This window comes from Salmo trutta, chromosome 35, assembly GCF_901001165.1.
Source record: "Salmo trutta chromosome 35, fSalTru1.1, whole genome shotgun sequence".
Lineage (NCBI taxonomy): Eukaryota > Metazoa > Chordata > Actinopteri > Salmoniformes > Salmonidae > Salmo > Salmo trutta.
In genome coordinates, this window is record NC_042991.1 from 12,783,279 (window position 1) to 12,799,487 (window position 16,209).

At 41.6% G+C, this 16,209-nt stretch overlaps 1 protein-coding gene across 4 annotated transcripts in view; it reads right to left on the reverse strand.

Moving 5' to 3' along the window:
* The window catches only part of itpk1a (inositol-tetrakisphosphate 1-kinase a), a 66,862-nt gene that overhangs the window by 46,411 nt on the left and 4,242 nt on the right, over positions 1-16,209 (reverse strand). For all 4 annotated transcript variants that reach the window (XM_029733368.1, XM_029733367.1, XM_029733366.1 and 1 more), the window contains one exon: positions 9,015-9,039. In XM_029733368.1, coding sequence (XP_029589228.1) covers positions 9,015-9,039 — 25 coding nt within the window. The remainder of the gene's footprint in view (positions 1-9,014; positions 9,040-16,209) is intronic.

Below are 16,209 nucleotides of genomic sequence, written 5' to 3' on the forward strand. Positions count from 1 at the left end.
CTCGCTTTGAGCCCTTAGGAAACTATGCAGTATTTTAAAAAATTTTATGTATAATTTCTGACATTGTTAGCCCAGAAAATCTTAAATGTTATTACATACAGCCGGGAAGAACTACTGGCTCCAAGAGCGACGTCAACTTACCAAAGTCACGACCAGGAATACGACTTTGCCGAAGCGGATCCTTTGTTCAGACCACCACCCAGGACATTGGCTCTAATCCCAGAGGCCGACCCAAAACAACGTCGCCGCAGAAGGGGTTGACGGAGCGGCCTCCTGGTCAGACTTCAGAGGCGTGCACACCGCCCACCGCTTCCGAGTATATTACTCGCCGATGTCCAGTCTCTAGACAACAAGGTGGATGAAATTAGGACACGAGTTGCCTTCCAGAGAGACAGAGATCGTAACATTAGCTGTTTCACGGAAACATGGCTCACTCGGGATATGTTGGAGACGGTACAGCCACCGGTTTCTTCATGGGTAAACATCTCTGGGAAGAAGGGCGGGGGGTGTATGCTTCATGATTAATGACTCATGGTGTAATCATAACAACATACAGGAACTCAAGTCCTTTTGTTCACCTGACCTAGAATTCCTTACAATCAAATGCCGACCGCATTATCTACCAAGAGAATTCTCTTCGATTATAGTCACAGCCGTGTACAACCCCCCCACCCCAAGCAGATACCACGACAGCCCTCAAGGAACTTCACTGGACTCTATGTAAACTGGAAACCATATATCCAGAGGCTGCATTTATTGCAGCTGGGGATTTTAACAAAGCTAATTTGAGAAATAGGCTACCTAAATTCTATCAGCACAATGACTGTAGCACGCGTGCAGGCAATACACTGGACCACTACTACTCTAACTTCCGCGATGCATACAAGGCCCTCCCCCACCCTCCCTTCGGCAAATCCGACCACAACTCCATTTTGCTCCTACAGGCAGAAACTCCAACAGGATGTACCGGCGACTAGAACCATTCAACGCTGGTCTGACCAATTCCATGCTTCAAGATCGTTTTGATTACGCGGAAATGGGAAATGTTCCGGGAAGCCTCAGAATAACACTGATTTAAAGGCTGACTCGGTGAGTGAGCTTATAAGGAAGTGCATTGGAGGGGTTGTACCCACTTTGACTATTAAAACCTACCCTAACCAGAAACCGTGGGTAGATGGCGGCATTTGCGCAAAACTGAAAGCGTGAACCACCACATTCAACATGGAAAGATGACTAGGAATATGGCTGAATATAAAACAGTGTAGTTAATCCTGCCGCAAGGCAATCAAACAAGCGAAATGTCGATTTCAGGAAAAAGTCGCAATTCAACTGCTCAGACACGAGACATATGTGGCAGGGTCTACAGGCAATTACAGACTACAAAAAGAAAACCAGTCACGTCACAGACACTGACGTCTTGCTTTCAGACAAACTAAACACCTTTGCCTGCTTTGAGGGTAATACAGTGGCACCGACGGGGCACGCTACCAAGGACAGCGGGGCCCCCCTCTCCTTCTCCGTGGCCGACTTGAGTAAGTCATTTAAACGTGTTAACCCCTGCAAAGCTGCTGGCCCAGGCGGCATCCCTAGCCGCATCCTCAGAGCATGCGCAGACGACAACAGTAGTGGGCTTGATTACCAACAACGACGAGACAGCCTACAGGGAGGAGGTGAGGGTACTCCGAGTGTGGCGTCAGGAAAACAACCTCACTCATCAGCAACAAAACAAATTATTGTGGACTTCAGGAAACAGCAGAGGGAGCACCCCCCTATCCACATCGAGGGGACAGTAGTGGAGAAGGAGGAAAGTTTAGTTCCTCGGCGTACACATCACAGACAAACTGAACTGGTCCACCACACAGACATGCTGTTCTATAAAATCCTCTCTGTAATTGATATTACCTGATTGAATCATGTAAATGTAATTAACTAGAAAGTCGGGGCACCACAAAAGAGTGTTTATAGAGCTGTTATCTTCCGAATAAACTCTGAAAGACCTAGTAATATTTTACATCAATAGCAGTCAATATTAATCGTCACCTTATTTCAGTCTCATCTGAAAGTTGTAAATTCTTTGTTGTTATCTTCACGACCCTGGCTAACAAGTTGAATCAGCAATACAAAATTGGGTTTAATTATTTATTTACTAAATACCTAACTAATCACACAGAATTACATACACACAGAATGCAAATTATGTCATATAGAAAATACCCCTGGTGGACGGAACCTGTATGATGGCTTGTTACACAAAGAGAAGGGGTTGGGCTTGAATGAAAGAGCGGGAAGACTGAGGAACAAAGGGAGAAGCTATGCTATCGTAAATACAGTATCTTATGCATTCCAAATTACCGCCCATTTGGAAAAGGAAAATGCAATAAATATTTACTCTGAGCTGCGCTTCCGTAGGTTGGTCGTAGATGCTGGCCGTGTTGGCCAACAGAGATCTTCCTGTCCTCGGAAGAATGTCTCTGGTGGTAAATTGGATACGTTGTAGTATCTTCAATGTGTGTTAGACTGGATACGTCGTTCGTCCTTTCCTAGCCCACGTTTACAGCTGCTGGTGCTAACGCAACGGCTAGGAGGTCTCACTTCTTTAGTGAATAAGAGTTCAAAGTTCATACCATTCACAACCAAAGCGCACGCTGAGGTTGGCTTAGTTCTGTAGTTGACATGTTAGTCCTTTTTAACGTATGGACCGTCGTCCTATCGTCCTCGGAACAGGAGGTTACATTTTCGTCAAGGGCTTATATAGTGGAGGGAGAGAAGGGTGTGTTTCATAGTTAATAACCCATGTCTCTTCACAGGGGCGGGCCACTGATTGAGCAGGGCTCTAACCTTATGAAAACCCAATTCTCTCATTTGGAAGCTAAGATTAAATGTAATTTTATCACAAATAGTTTCATATTCAAACATTTAATTTGCACAACAATTCCACGTGAATCTGATATCTAGAATGTGTAGACTTTCCCAGATACAGTTTGTGTTGTCCTGTCATCAGTCATAATGTCTCAGATGACAACCGAACTGACATCATTAACCTATCTGGGCTAGGGGGCAGTATTTTCACGGCCGGATGAAAAACGTACCCAATTTAAACAGGTTACTACTCTGGCCCAGAAACTAGAATATGCATATTATTAGTAGATTTGGATAGAAAACTCTGAAGTTTATTAAACAGTTTGAATGGTGTCTGTGAATATAACAGAACTCATATGGCAGGCAAAAACCTGAGAAAAATCCAAGCAGGAAGTGAAAAGTCGGAGAATTGTAGTTCTTTTGATTCTCTATCGAAGCTCCAGTGTCTGTGGGGTGACGTTGCACTTCCTAAGGATTCCATTGGCTGTCTAAAGCCTTCAGAAAGTGGTTTTAGCATTTCTGTCACTGGGCAGATAATAGGAGCTCAGTTACTGAGTGGTCTGCCTGGCAACAAAGGGATTGGATATGCGCGGTCACGCCGTTCCTTCTTTTTCTTCTTGAATGAATATGCTATTGTCCGGTTGGAATATTATCGCAATTTTAGGTTAAAAATACCATAAAGATTGATTTTAAACAGCGTTTGACATGCTTCTAAGTACGGTAATGGAACATTTTGACTTTGTCTCTCGTTCCGCGCTCACGCGTTATGCCTTTGGATAAGTGATCTGTACGAACAAAACGGAGGTATTTGTACATAAATATGGATTATTTGGAACAAAAACAACATTTGTGGAAGTAGCAGTCCTGGGAGTGCATTCTGACGAAGATCAGCAAAGGTAAGAGAATATTTCTAATACTAATTCTGAGTTTAGGTTGCCCCGAACTTGGCGGGTGTCTGAATAGCTCACCGTGATGGCTGAGCTATGTACTCAGAATATTGAAAAATGTGCTTTCTCCGTAAAGCTATTTTAAAATCTGACAAAGCGGTTGCATCCAGGGGTAGTCTATCTATAATTCTTAAAATAATTGTTATATATTTTGTCAACGTTTATGATGAGTATTTTTGTAAATTGATGTGCACATTCACCGGACGTTTTGGTGGGAATCCATTTTCTGAACATCACGCGCCAATGTAAAATGCTGTTTTTGGATATAAATATGAACTTTATCGAACAAAACATACATGTATTGTGTAACATAATGTCCAAGGAGTGTCATCTGATGAAGATCGTCAAAGGTTAGTGCTTCATTTAGCTGTGTTTTGGGTTTTATTGACATGTCCTTGCTTGGAAAATGGCTTTGTGATTATTTTTGTCCATGTACTCTAACAATCTAATGTTTTGTTTCCGCTGTAAAGCCTTTTTGAAATCGGACAATGTGGTTAGATTAACGAGAAGTTTCTTTAAAATGGTGTAAAATAGTTGTGTTTGAGAAAATTGAATTATGACATTGTTTTTGAATTTTCCGCCCTGATATTTCACTGGCTGTGTCCCGCAGGCGTCCCACCTAGCCCATAGAAGTTAAGTACCAACGCATATTTTCAACTGGTTCTATTACCGAAATATGGTTCCTTTCCCCCCCACTTTTGAGAGCATCCTGTCGGGCTGTATCACTGCCTGGAACGGCAACTGCACCGCCCTCAACCGCAAGGCTCTCCAGAGGATGGTGCGGGCTGCACAACACGTCACCAGGGGCAAACTACCTGCCCTCCAGGACACCTACAGCCCCCAATGTCAGAGGAAGGCCAAAAAGATCAAGAACAACAAATCACATTTTATTTGTCACATGCGCCGAATACAACAGGTGTAGACCTTTCAGTGAAATGCTTACCACCTGAGCCACTGCCTGTTCACCCAGCTACCATCCAGAAGATGAGGTCAGTACAGGTGCATCAAAGCAGGGACCGAGAAACTGAAAAACAGCTTCCATCTCAAGGCCATCAGACTGTTAAACAGCCATCACTAACACAGAGAGGCAGCTGCCAACACAGACTCAAATCATTAGCCACTTTAATAAATTAACTAGTTTAATAATCTTTACACATCTTACATTACTCATTTCATATGTATATACACACTGCATTTTATACCATTTATTGCATCTTGGCTATGCCACTCAGCCATCACTCATCCATATACTTATACGTGCATATTCCATCCCTTTACATGTGTGTATTAGGTAGTTGTGAAATTGTTAGATATTACTGCACTGTCGGATCTAGAAGCACAAGCATTTCGCTACACTCGCATTAACATCTGCTAACCATGTGCATGTGACCAATAACATTTTATTTGATGTCTACCAAAACCAGATGAAGACTGCAATGTCCCTCTTACAGTAAGCAAAAATTATTCGACCTACCAATATGATCCAATTCACATTTTTACCCTTCCTTGCAGTTTAGGTCAAAGCTGAGAAATTCTATTTCAGAGTATACGGCGTATCCCCAGAGTCTTTGCAACTCGAAAGGTTATTCAACTTTCCACACAGGCCTCCATTTTGAAAACCGACTATACATGTTACATCATACGCCTGACCTCCCTGAAAACTTCAATCTGTAGTTTCACTTTTGGCAACAATTATTTATTTTTTAAATCAATTCTGACTTGGCAGGACAGAGGGTCGTCACAAATGTACTGCAAACAATGTCTTCAGTATTTGTGTGTTTTTAGTGTGTGTGTGTAGGAGCTTCAATTGTGTGATTGATCGTATAGATTAACTTGAAGCACCGTTACATCATTGCAGTCAGCGTAATGGTATCAGGGGCTGTATGCGTCAAGTGTGTCAGTAGTAGTGCTGATCTAGGACCAGGTCCCCCTCGTCTAAAAAAGGCAAAACTGAATCAAAATAGATCCTTTCAACAACAAAAAATGTGCATGGTAACACCAAGGGAGAATTGTCATGCACGGAGAAACAGCTGCGCTGATTGCGCTCTATCCAATCGTAAAGCAGAATCTACAGAGTGAGACAGACCTGCCCACATTATGCAGAGCCTCAGACTTGTTTGCATAAGACACACCTCGTCAATGTTGTTGAAAGAACCCTTGACCTAAACCTTTATCGAGCGGCCACTTGCTGATGTGATTCAGAGTGATCCCAAGAGTCTGCCACTTTTTGGCAAAATTATAATTGAAACGATGCACACTTGCGTCACAATTGCCACTTGTCAATATTCCACATTTCAAAAGCCATTCGTGAGCATCTCGTGTCCCGCCGCGACCTGTTTTGTAATATAATTTGCTTTAGACAATGGTGGTTACTCCGCTTCGCCTCGTGGCTATGACAAAAATGTCATAACACATGGCCTCATGCATTATTGCTTAAATGAAACACTGCCAGACAGATGCACACTACGGTAATATTTATAATAAAAAAATAAATAAAAATAAAAAATAAAAAATGCACCAAAGCACTTTTCTACTCACCAGTGACTTGAAAGTTGATTTAGCTAATGTGGCCTGCCTGCTCAATATGCCTGCTAGCTTCATAGACAGATGGAACTAGCTAGAGATTTTGGGCACTGAAACAGCATGTATACTTTATTTGCATTGTTTGACAGCTTGCTGAAGTTAGACATGTTCTCATAAATCCGTCCTGAGCTCAGCAGCTGACTCCATACTCTGCAGTGCACTACTAGCTTTCTTCCATGCATTTTTTTACTTGAGAAATACCGCAAAATGCCTTAGCGCAGCGTTTCCCGAACTCAGTCCTCGGGACCCCAAGGAGTGAAGGTTTCGGTTTTTGCCCTAGCACTACACAGCTGATAAAAATAAATCAAAGCTTGATGATTATTTGAATCGTCTGTGTAGCGCTCAGGTAAAAACCTAAAATGTGCACCCTTTGGGATCCTAAGGACCGAATTTGGGAAACCCTGCCTTAGCGAGATGTAAAATTGAGTGACTAAGACCTCCTCAGCGACAACTTCGAAATCAATTACATTTCTTGATTTATTTTGAGGGTGAAATGTTGCTAGTAACTTAAGAGGGATTGAATTCCTTAACTACTAGAATGGCCATGGTCATTCTGACAATGATATATCAATTGCGTAAATATTCCATATTAAATAGCAAAATGAATAAATGTGTTAATAGGTAATAAACCTCAGGACACCAAATGTAAATCAGTAAAATGTTTCATCTAATTTTTCCTGCAGTCTGAACAGCCAAAAAGTGCATGAAATCTGACATTCCAAACCACCTTCTGCGACTTGTCTGAATGGTCAAATCTGGTTTATTTGCCTTCAAGTGGTTAGATGTTATTTAGCATATCTTGTTGCTTGCTAGCTACTCTGACAGTTTGACAAGAACATGTGGTAGGTAGCTAAGTAGCTTGTTAATTGTTTACAAACAAATGAGTGAATGTGCTAGAAAGCTAAACAGCTACCTAGCTAGCTGTGGCTCGCCAAATAGGACTTGCTTTGGAAGTTGGATCATCTTATCTTTGAGGCTTTAAATGTGTTCTTAGACTGATTTTGAACATTCAAAGCAAGTGGGAAAGACCCATGGCAGGCATTATTGTTGCCTTACCTTGCTACATAACTTGAGTGATATGAAGCGTGAGCACCAATCAGCCTACACCCCCGTCATTACTATGACAACTAGTGTAGCCATGACAGAAAGTGACTGCCGTCTGAACACACAGATCTGATATGGTCACCTGTAACTTAACGTTTGGTCAGTATTCCATAAAGAATTTGATCATTAATGCCTTCAGTGTGAACGAGGCTTAAGACAGTTGCCTGCCCAGCTAATGTCCCATCCAAACTATACCTAAACTATATTAAAACCAATTTCAATGTGAGATTGACCCATCGTCATACACATATAGATTAAGACAAGATGAAATTGACAATGGGTGAAAATATTATCAATTGTCAAACTGAGAATGAAGAGTGATAACCAGTGCAGCGTGCATTGACAAATAAGGAATAAGCAATAGACATTTTGGGGAAAAATGTATATTTTATTCTGTTATACTGTATTTATGCTGTAACGTGTGTTGACTGGTAGGGCAGAGGAATAACGTGATGTTAATTTAGCAGACAAGTTGATTTCATTGGCGTTGCACAGACAAAGTCCATTAAGCACAGAAACACTCAACACGCTATTCTGTTCTTTTTAAATACTAAGACTGTGTATTATGTTTATGACTTTTGTGATTGTGTATATTAAAATGGATTTATTAGACTGGTGGCTATTGATACCCATTTTGACAGGCATGGCTCTTTGACGTAGAAACGCTCAGAAAGTTGTCTTATGATATTGTTTACGTTCTAATGGACACTAGAGAAGATTAACCAAGTGTAATTCTTCCCAAGGGGTCGTTACAGCTGTAATTCAGACCAAGACATGGCTTCCCCCGTGGTGGTATTCATACCCCACTTTGGGTGTAGTCTCCTGATCACTAAACATTGCATCATTCTTGCTAAGCAAGAACGGTTTCTCTCCTTATCAGTACTGTCACATGCGATTGTTTTCCTTGCACTCAGCCCCTCCCAAGCTTCATTATGGCACAATGTTCAGTATGTTCCAATACTCTGAGTATAACAATGTTCAAAGTTTACCCCAGAATCCAACAATAGTTCAAAGTACTGCTAGTGTAAAATACACATATTTAGGAAAAGTCAGGGACAGTTCAAGGTTAAAACTTAAAATTACAAAATTGAAAACAGTCAGATTAACCGTCTTGGCGGTTCTAGTGTTAATGAGGTAGCAGAAAAATACATGCAGAATTTGTGAGTTCAGCCCCCCCCTTAACCTCTACCTACAGGTACATACTACCTCAATTACCTCAAATAACCTGTGCCCCAGAACATTGTATAATGCCTCGCTACTGTTATTTAAATCCATTCTTTTTAATCATTGGTTATTTTTTAACTTAACACTTGTTTTTCTTAAAACTGCATTGTTGGTTAAGGGCGTGTAAGTAAGCATCACTGTAAGGTCTACACCTGTTGTATTCAGCGCATGTGGCAAATCAAATTGGAGTTAGGTTTGGTTCCCCATATCAAAACTGTATCTTGCATTGAAGGACAAGAAAAAACCAGTATGACTGGTGTGAGGTTAGGATAAACAAACAATCTAAATGAAACTTACCTGAACCATTTCTATGCCTCGTTTCCTAAGGGAAAAGGAGAAAAGGAATCCTCATTACAACTTTGTGGCAATAGAGAAGACATCAGATAAGTCCTTTTAACATGTCTACTCTGAGATAGCTGGCCGATACCCTCTCACATTGACAAGACATATTGGGATATAATAAAGTTATTTTATATTAAAAAACTTGCATGACAAACCAGCCGTAACACCCTGAATATCATCCTCCATTTAAAAACAAATGGAAGCACAGGTGTGTGCTATCAGCTAATTAGCGAGACTTGCAAGCAGTCAGCTGAAGATTAAAGGGAAATTCCACTTAATCTAAAATTCAAACGAACCAGTATTGGTTGAGCTGATTGGAAAAGATACTGGATTTACATGTGATAATGAATTGACAAACACCAATACAGTCAAACTACAGTGAAGGCTACTCCTTCATATTTTTCTGAAATGATTACGCAGTTAAAAAAATTCAAAGGGATTTCATGAAAACAGGCTCACGGATTTATTCAACAATGTACACTGTACTGCATCAGGACTCTGGAAAACAGTGGCTATTGTTACGGAGTGGACTATCCTGCGACATTCATTTTGTCACAAGACCTGTACCATGATCCGCAGATCAAAAACCGAAAGGTGTTTGATAGAAAAGGAGAACATATCGAAGCACTACTATGTTGGTATACAGAGCCTTCAGAAAGTATTCATACCTCTTAAAACTTATTCCACATATTTGTGTGATACACCCTGAATTCAAAATGGATTAAATATATGCGCCCCCATCTACACACCATACCCCATAATGACAAAGTGAAAACATGTTTTTAGAAATGTATTGTAAAAGGAAATACAGAAACCTAAATTTACATGAGTATTCACACCCCTTTGCTATGACACTCTAAATGGAGCTCAGGTGCATCAATTTCCTTTGATCATCCTTGAGACGTCATTACAACATGGACTTCACCTGTGGCCAATTCAATTGTTTGGATATGATTTAGAAAAGAAACCCACCGGTCTATATAAGGTCCCACAGTTGAACGTGTCAGACAAAACTACATCACGAAGTCCAAGGAACCGTCTGTAGATCTCAGAGATGTAATTGTGATGAGGCATATATCTGGGGAAGGGTATAAAACAATTTCTAGAGTGTTGAAAGTTTCCAAGAGTACAGTAGTCTCCATCATTGGGAAACTACTCAGACTGCCTAAAGCTGGCCATCCAACCAAACTGTGCAACCGGTCAAGGAGGACCTTGGTCAGGGAGGAGACCAATAACCTAATGGCCACTGATAGAACTACAGAGTTGCTTGGTTGAGATGGCAGAACCTCCCAGAAGGACAACAGTCTCTACAGCACTTCACCAATCTGGGCTTTATGGGAGAGTGACCAGATGGAAGCTACTCCTGAGAAAATGGCACATGACAGCACGTCTGGAGTTCGCAAAAAGGCACGTGAAAGACAGCACATAAGGCAAGATTCTGTGGACTGATACAAATTGAACTCTTGCCTGAATGCAAAGCACTGTGTCTGGAGAAAACCAGGCACACCTCATTACCCACTTGTGCTCCCGAGTGGCACAGCAGTCTAATGCACTGCATCTCAGTGCTAGAGGAGTCACTACAGACACCCTGGTTTGAGTCCAGGCTGTATCACAACCGGCCGTGATTGGGAGTGCCAAGGGCGGCACACAATTGGCCAAGCGTCGTCCTAGTTTGGCCGGTGCAAGCTGTCAATGTAAATAAGAATTTGTTCTTAATAATGGACTTGCCTGGTTAAATAAAAGGTTATATTTAAAAAAAAAATATATAAAACCATCCCTAACTCGAAGCATGGTGGTGGCAGCATCATGCTATAGGGATGCTTTTCAACAGCAGTGACTGGGAGACTGGTAAGGATAGAGGGAGCAATGAATGGAGCCAAAGACAGGCAAATCCTTGAGAACCTGCTTCAGAGTAAAAATGATCTTAGACTGGGGCAAAGATTTACGTTCCAACAGAACAATGACCAAGCATACAGTCAAAGCAATGCTGGAATGGCATCAGAACAACAAAGTTAAAAAGTCCTTGAGTGGCACAGCCAAATCCAAAATCTGTGGAAAGACTTGAAGATTGCTGTTGACCGCCGCTCCACATCTAACGTAACAGAGGTTGAGAAAATCAGCACGGAAGAAAATCCACAAATCCAGATGGGTATGTCTGTATCAGTTTTGCACAATACTCAAATATATAACCAACCGCCAAAGGGGCTTTTGCAAAGTATTGACTCAGGATTGTGAATATTTGTAAATTAAATATGCATTTAATTTTTAATAAGTTTGCAAAATAACTTGAAACATTGTCACTATCATTATGGGTTATTGTGTGTAGATGGGTGAGGGGAAAAATATACATTTAATCCATTTTGAATTCGGGCTGTAACATTTTGCTAGGTTGCTTCTGGCAATATACAAAATGAGCAGCATCCTATTCTGACAGTCAAAGTACCTAAATATTTCCCCCCAAAATAAACCAGTTTAGGGGACACCTCAACCACAGGTGTCTTTGTGACTGACAAATACCATGAGAAACCCTTCTCCAATAAACCCACAAAGCTATGACAATGGAATAAATGTCTTGTTACATAACCAGGAAATGCATAACAACCAGCAAATGAATTGTATTCAGCGCACACCAATTTAAACCGGTCAATCAATTATTTGAATTGGAATGAAATGCTCAAATTGACTAGAATAGAAATGAGTGTCAAACACACAGCAATGTAATGAGTACAGAGCATCATGCTACAAATACTAAAGCCTCAAAACCAAACAATCAGCACCTAGCATTAGCATCCAAGTGAGTTGTCTGATGATTCTTCATTGCACTGTCAAGCAAGGGGTTAAGCCTTTACTGAATATGCTCTTGGCTAGATGTGTATTATTGATGTAATAGATATGTATGAGTCTCAAATTATATTTTACAACATGACAATTGGGACATGCTTTTATTTAGGTCAGGGATGGGCAACAGTCCTCGGGGGCCAATTTATGTCACTTTATCCGCAGCCCTTGCTAACACACCAGACTCCAATAATCGACTAAATCATGATCTTCAGTTTTGAATGCAGTTAGATTCAAATCTGCTGTGCTTACTAGGGATGGGGAAAAAGTGTGACCCCACTCCGGCCCCCGAGGACTGAACGGGTTTCCAGGCAAGATCTGGGTCAGCCCAAGAAGACGGTCATCAGGCGGCGGGGTTTAGCGTGGAATGGTTTGGTCCACCCACAAAAACAGCGAGGGACAGCAGGGCCCCGCACATTCAGTACACCATGTTGTGGAACATATAAAAATATGCATATATTGTGTAGAACAGACATGCCGCTGACATCTAGACTAAAGAATCATGTGAGCTCTATTTGTAGCAATTTTAACAGCAACTTACAGGAAATTGCACCCTCTTGAAAGCAATGACAGTGTTTGTTTACATTTACAAACATTGGAGAAAAACAAGCTTATATTATAGATTCTCGTGGGGTGTGACAGTTGAACTAGTTCATGAGACATTTACAAAAGTTAGTGCATTCGGAAAGTATTCAGACCCCTTGACTCTTTCCACATTGTAACGTAACAGCCTTATTCTAAAATGTATTAAAATGCCCCCCCCCTTATCTACACACAATATCCCATGACAAATAAACAGGTTTAGAAAATGTTCGCAAAAGTATTAAAAATAAAACAGATACCTTATTTACCTAAGTATTCAGACCCTTTGCTGTTTCTACAACTTGACTGGAGTCCACCTGTGGTAAATTCAATTAATTGGACATGATTTGGAAAGGCACACAGCTATCTATATAAGGTCCCACAGTTGACAGTGCATGTCAGAGCAAAAACCAAGCCACGAGGTCGAAGGAATTGTCCGTAGAGCTCTGAGACAGGATTGTGTCGAGGCACAGATCTGGGGAAGGTTATCAAAAAAATATCAGCAGCATTGAAGGTATCCAAGAACACAGTGGCTTCCATCATTCTTAAAATTGAAGAAGTTTGTAGGGAGATGACCAAGCACCCGAAGGACACTGAGAGCTCCAGAGTTTCTCTGTGGAGATTGTCCTTTTGGAAGGTTCTCCAACCATCTCTGCAGCACTCTACCAATCATTCCTTTATGGTAGTGGCCAGACTGAAGCCACTCCTCAGTAAAAGGCACATGACAGCCAACTGGGGGTTTGCCAAATGGCACCTAAAGACTCTCAGACCATGAAAAACAAGATTATCTGGTCTGACAAAACCAAGATTGAACTCTTTGGCCCGAATGCCAAGCATCAGGTCTGGAAGAAACCCAGCACCATCCCTACGGTGAAGCATGGTGGTGGCAGCATAATGCTGTGGGGATGTTTTTCAGCGGCATGGACTGGGAGACTAGTCAGGATTGAGGAACAGAGTACAGAGAGATCCTTGATCCACTTCAGAGTGCTCAAGACCTCAGACTGCGGCGAAGGTTCACCTTCCAACAGGACAACGACCCTAAGCACACAGCCAAGACAACACAGGAGTGGCTTCGTGACAAGTCTCTGAATGTCCTTGAGTGGCCCAGCCAGAGCCCGGACATGAACCTGATCAAACATCTCTGGAGACCTGAAAATAGCTGTGCAGTGATGCTCCCCATCCAACCTGATAGAGCTTGAGAGGATCTGCACTGAAGAATATGAGAAACTCCCCAAATACAGGTGTGCCAAGCTTGTAGCGCCATACCCAAGAAGACTCAAGGCTGTAATCACTGCCAAAGGTGAGTACTGAGTAGTGTCTGAATACTTACATAAAATGTGATATTTCAGTTATTTATTCTTAAAAATCTGGAGGGAAAAAACATTATGGAGTATTGTGTAGATTAAGACAAAAAACAATTTGACCCATTTGGGTAAGGCTGTAACGTAACAAAATGTAGAAAAAGTTGAGGTCTGAATACTTTCCGAATGCACTGATTGATTCTTGAAGAATATATTGTTAATTTTTAAAGTCAAAACATTTAGCAACTATCAAGTGGCAAGTTTTAGCATGTGTATGCCCCACGTGGTCTTGTTGAATTAAACTCATTTCTGACAGTATGAACACAATACCACAGTTCAGAAGGTAGGGACTCCCTCAATTTTATTCCATAGGTTGGGATCCGCATTATGCAGCGGTTGCAAAAGCATATTTTTCACTGGCTGTCCAATAGTTAAAAACAAAAATTGATAGGCAGCTTAAAGTTAAGCAATTCAACCATTGGGTTAAAATACTTTTACATTTTAGTCATTGAGCAGAGGCTCTTATCCAGAGCGACTTACAGTAGTGAATTCATACATTTCATACATTTTTTTTTCTGTGCTGGCCCCCCGTGGGAATCGAACCCACAACCCTGCTGTTGCAAACACCATGCTCTACCAACTGAGCTACAGGGAAGGCTACACATACATTTGTTAACAGTCATCCACCACAAATCGGTAAGGCGCAAATAGCTAAATGAGAGCAGCAGTGCGACAATGTGCCATGTCGATATCAATAATAAGTGATATCCATTTCTTCCCATAGGCTACACCACTGGTCGTCCTTACCTCCAAGCGTTTACGCAACTTCGATATCTTTGGATGCCGACAGCCGTTGCACCATTGGAAGACCTAGCTTGGACTGTAGCCTAGAAAAGCCTATTCCTGCCCTTTTCCCGCGATCCATCAAATGCATTTGGTGTGTCAAAGTGGTCTCTGACTCAACATGCGCCTTTTTTCAAATGCTGATTTGAAAGTCAGAGAAAACAGAACGTTGAACGATTTTTTCACAAACATCCTGTCTGAATTTAAATGCAATCTAGTTAAATGTAGCTATAATCTGATTACAATATTTTAGCTGGTAATTTAACAGATTATTCAATTACATTTTTTTTATTTTTTTTTTAATAATCCATTACTCCAACCCTGCACTCATTACCAGGTTATGGATTAATTTCCTCATTTCTTTTACAATATCCTGACATTCTAAAAGCAAATATTTTGAAGGAAAAGGGTCTGGATTTGTATTATCTTGTTTGTTTGCTGTCCACTTGAGTCACTGGCAATATTGCTAAAGGACAGATTGAAAATTACTGTGGGGCAGGGGTGGTCCAAAAATAGGGGAGGGTTGTCAAACTTAATTTTTTTGCTTTGGGAGGGTTGTTTGTATGTATGCATGTATGTATGCATGCATGCATGTATGCATGTATGTATGCATGTATGCATGTATGTATGCATGCATGTATGTATGCATGCATGTATGCATGTGTGATAGATATAAAATATTTTTTACCCTTTTTTTCTGCCCAATTTCGTGGTATCCAATTGGTACTTAGTCTTGTCTCATCGCTGCAACTCCCGTAAGCACTCCTGAGAGGCGAAGGTCGAGAGCCATGCATCCAAAACACAACCAAGGCGCACAGGTTCTTGACACAATGCCCACTTAACCCGGAAGCCAGCCGTACCAATTTGTCGGAGGAAACACTGTACACCTGGCGACCATGTCAGCGTGAACTGCGCCCGGCCCGCCACATGAGTCACTAGTGCCTGATGGGACAAGGACAGCCCTGCCGGCCAAACCCTCCCCTAACCCAGACAACGCTGGGCCAATTGTGCCCCACCACATGGGTCTCCCCGTCACGGCCGGCTGCGACAGAGCCTGGACTCGAACCCAGAGGCACAGCTAGCACTGCGATGCAGTGTCTTAGACCACTGCACCACTCGGGAGGACACACACAAAAAAAATTGTGCACAGGGGAGGATAGTGCATTTTTTCCTTGGTTTACATTCAAGCTACTGCTTGTATTTTTCTTATAAATATTGGCTTGACTTAGTTTTGATATTCTAAAAGTTTTGAAATGTTTGGTATAGTGTGGCTATTAAGCTTTAGCTACTGCAGGCCTAAGATATAACGGCAGTGCACCCCGGTGCTCCAACTGACTCCGACAGTTGAACTTGGTGAGGAATGTTTCTGGTCTACCACAGTTACTTCTATAATCTAACAATAATACATTTAACTAATTAGCCTCCTTCTGTACAGCAGATGCAGTAGCCATGAGACCAAGAAATGCATGTCGGTGTTGTAGCATGCCACCAGCATTTCATTTAGGCCTAAGCTTTTCTTCCATACAAAGTATGTGGACACCCCTTCAAATTAGTGGATTCGGCCATTGTCAGCCACAACCGTTGCT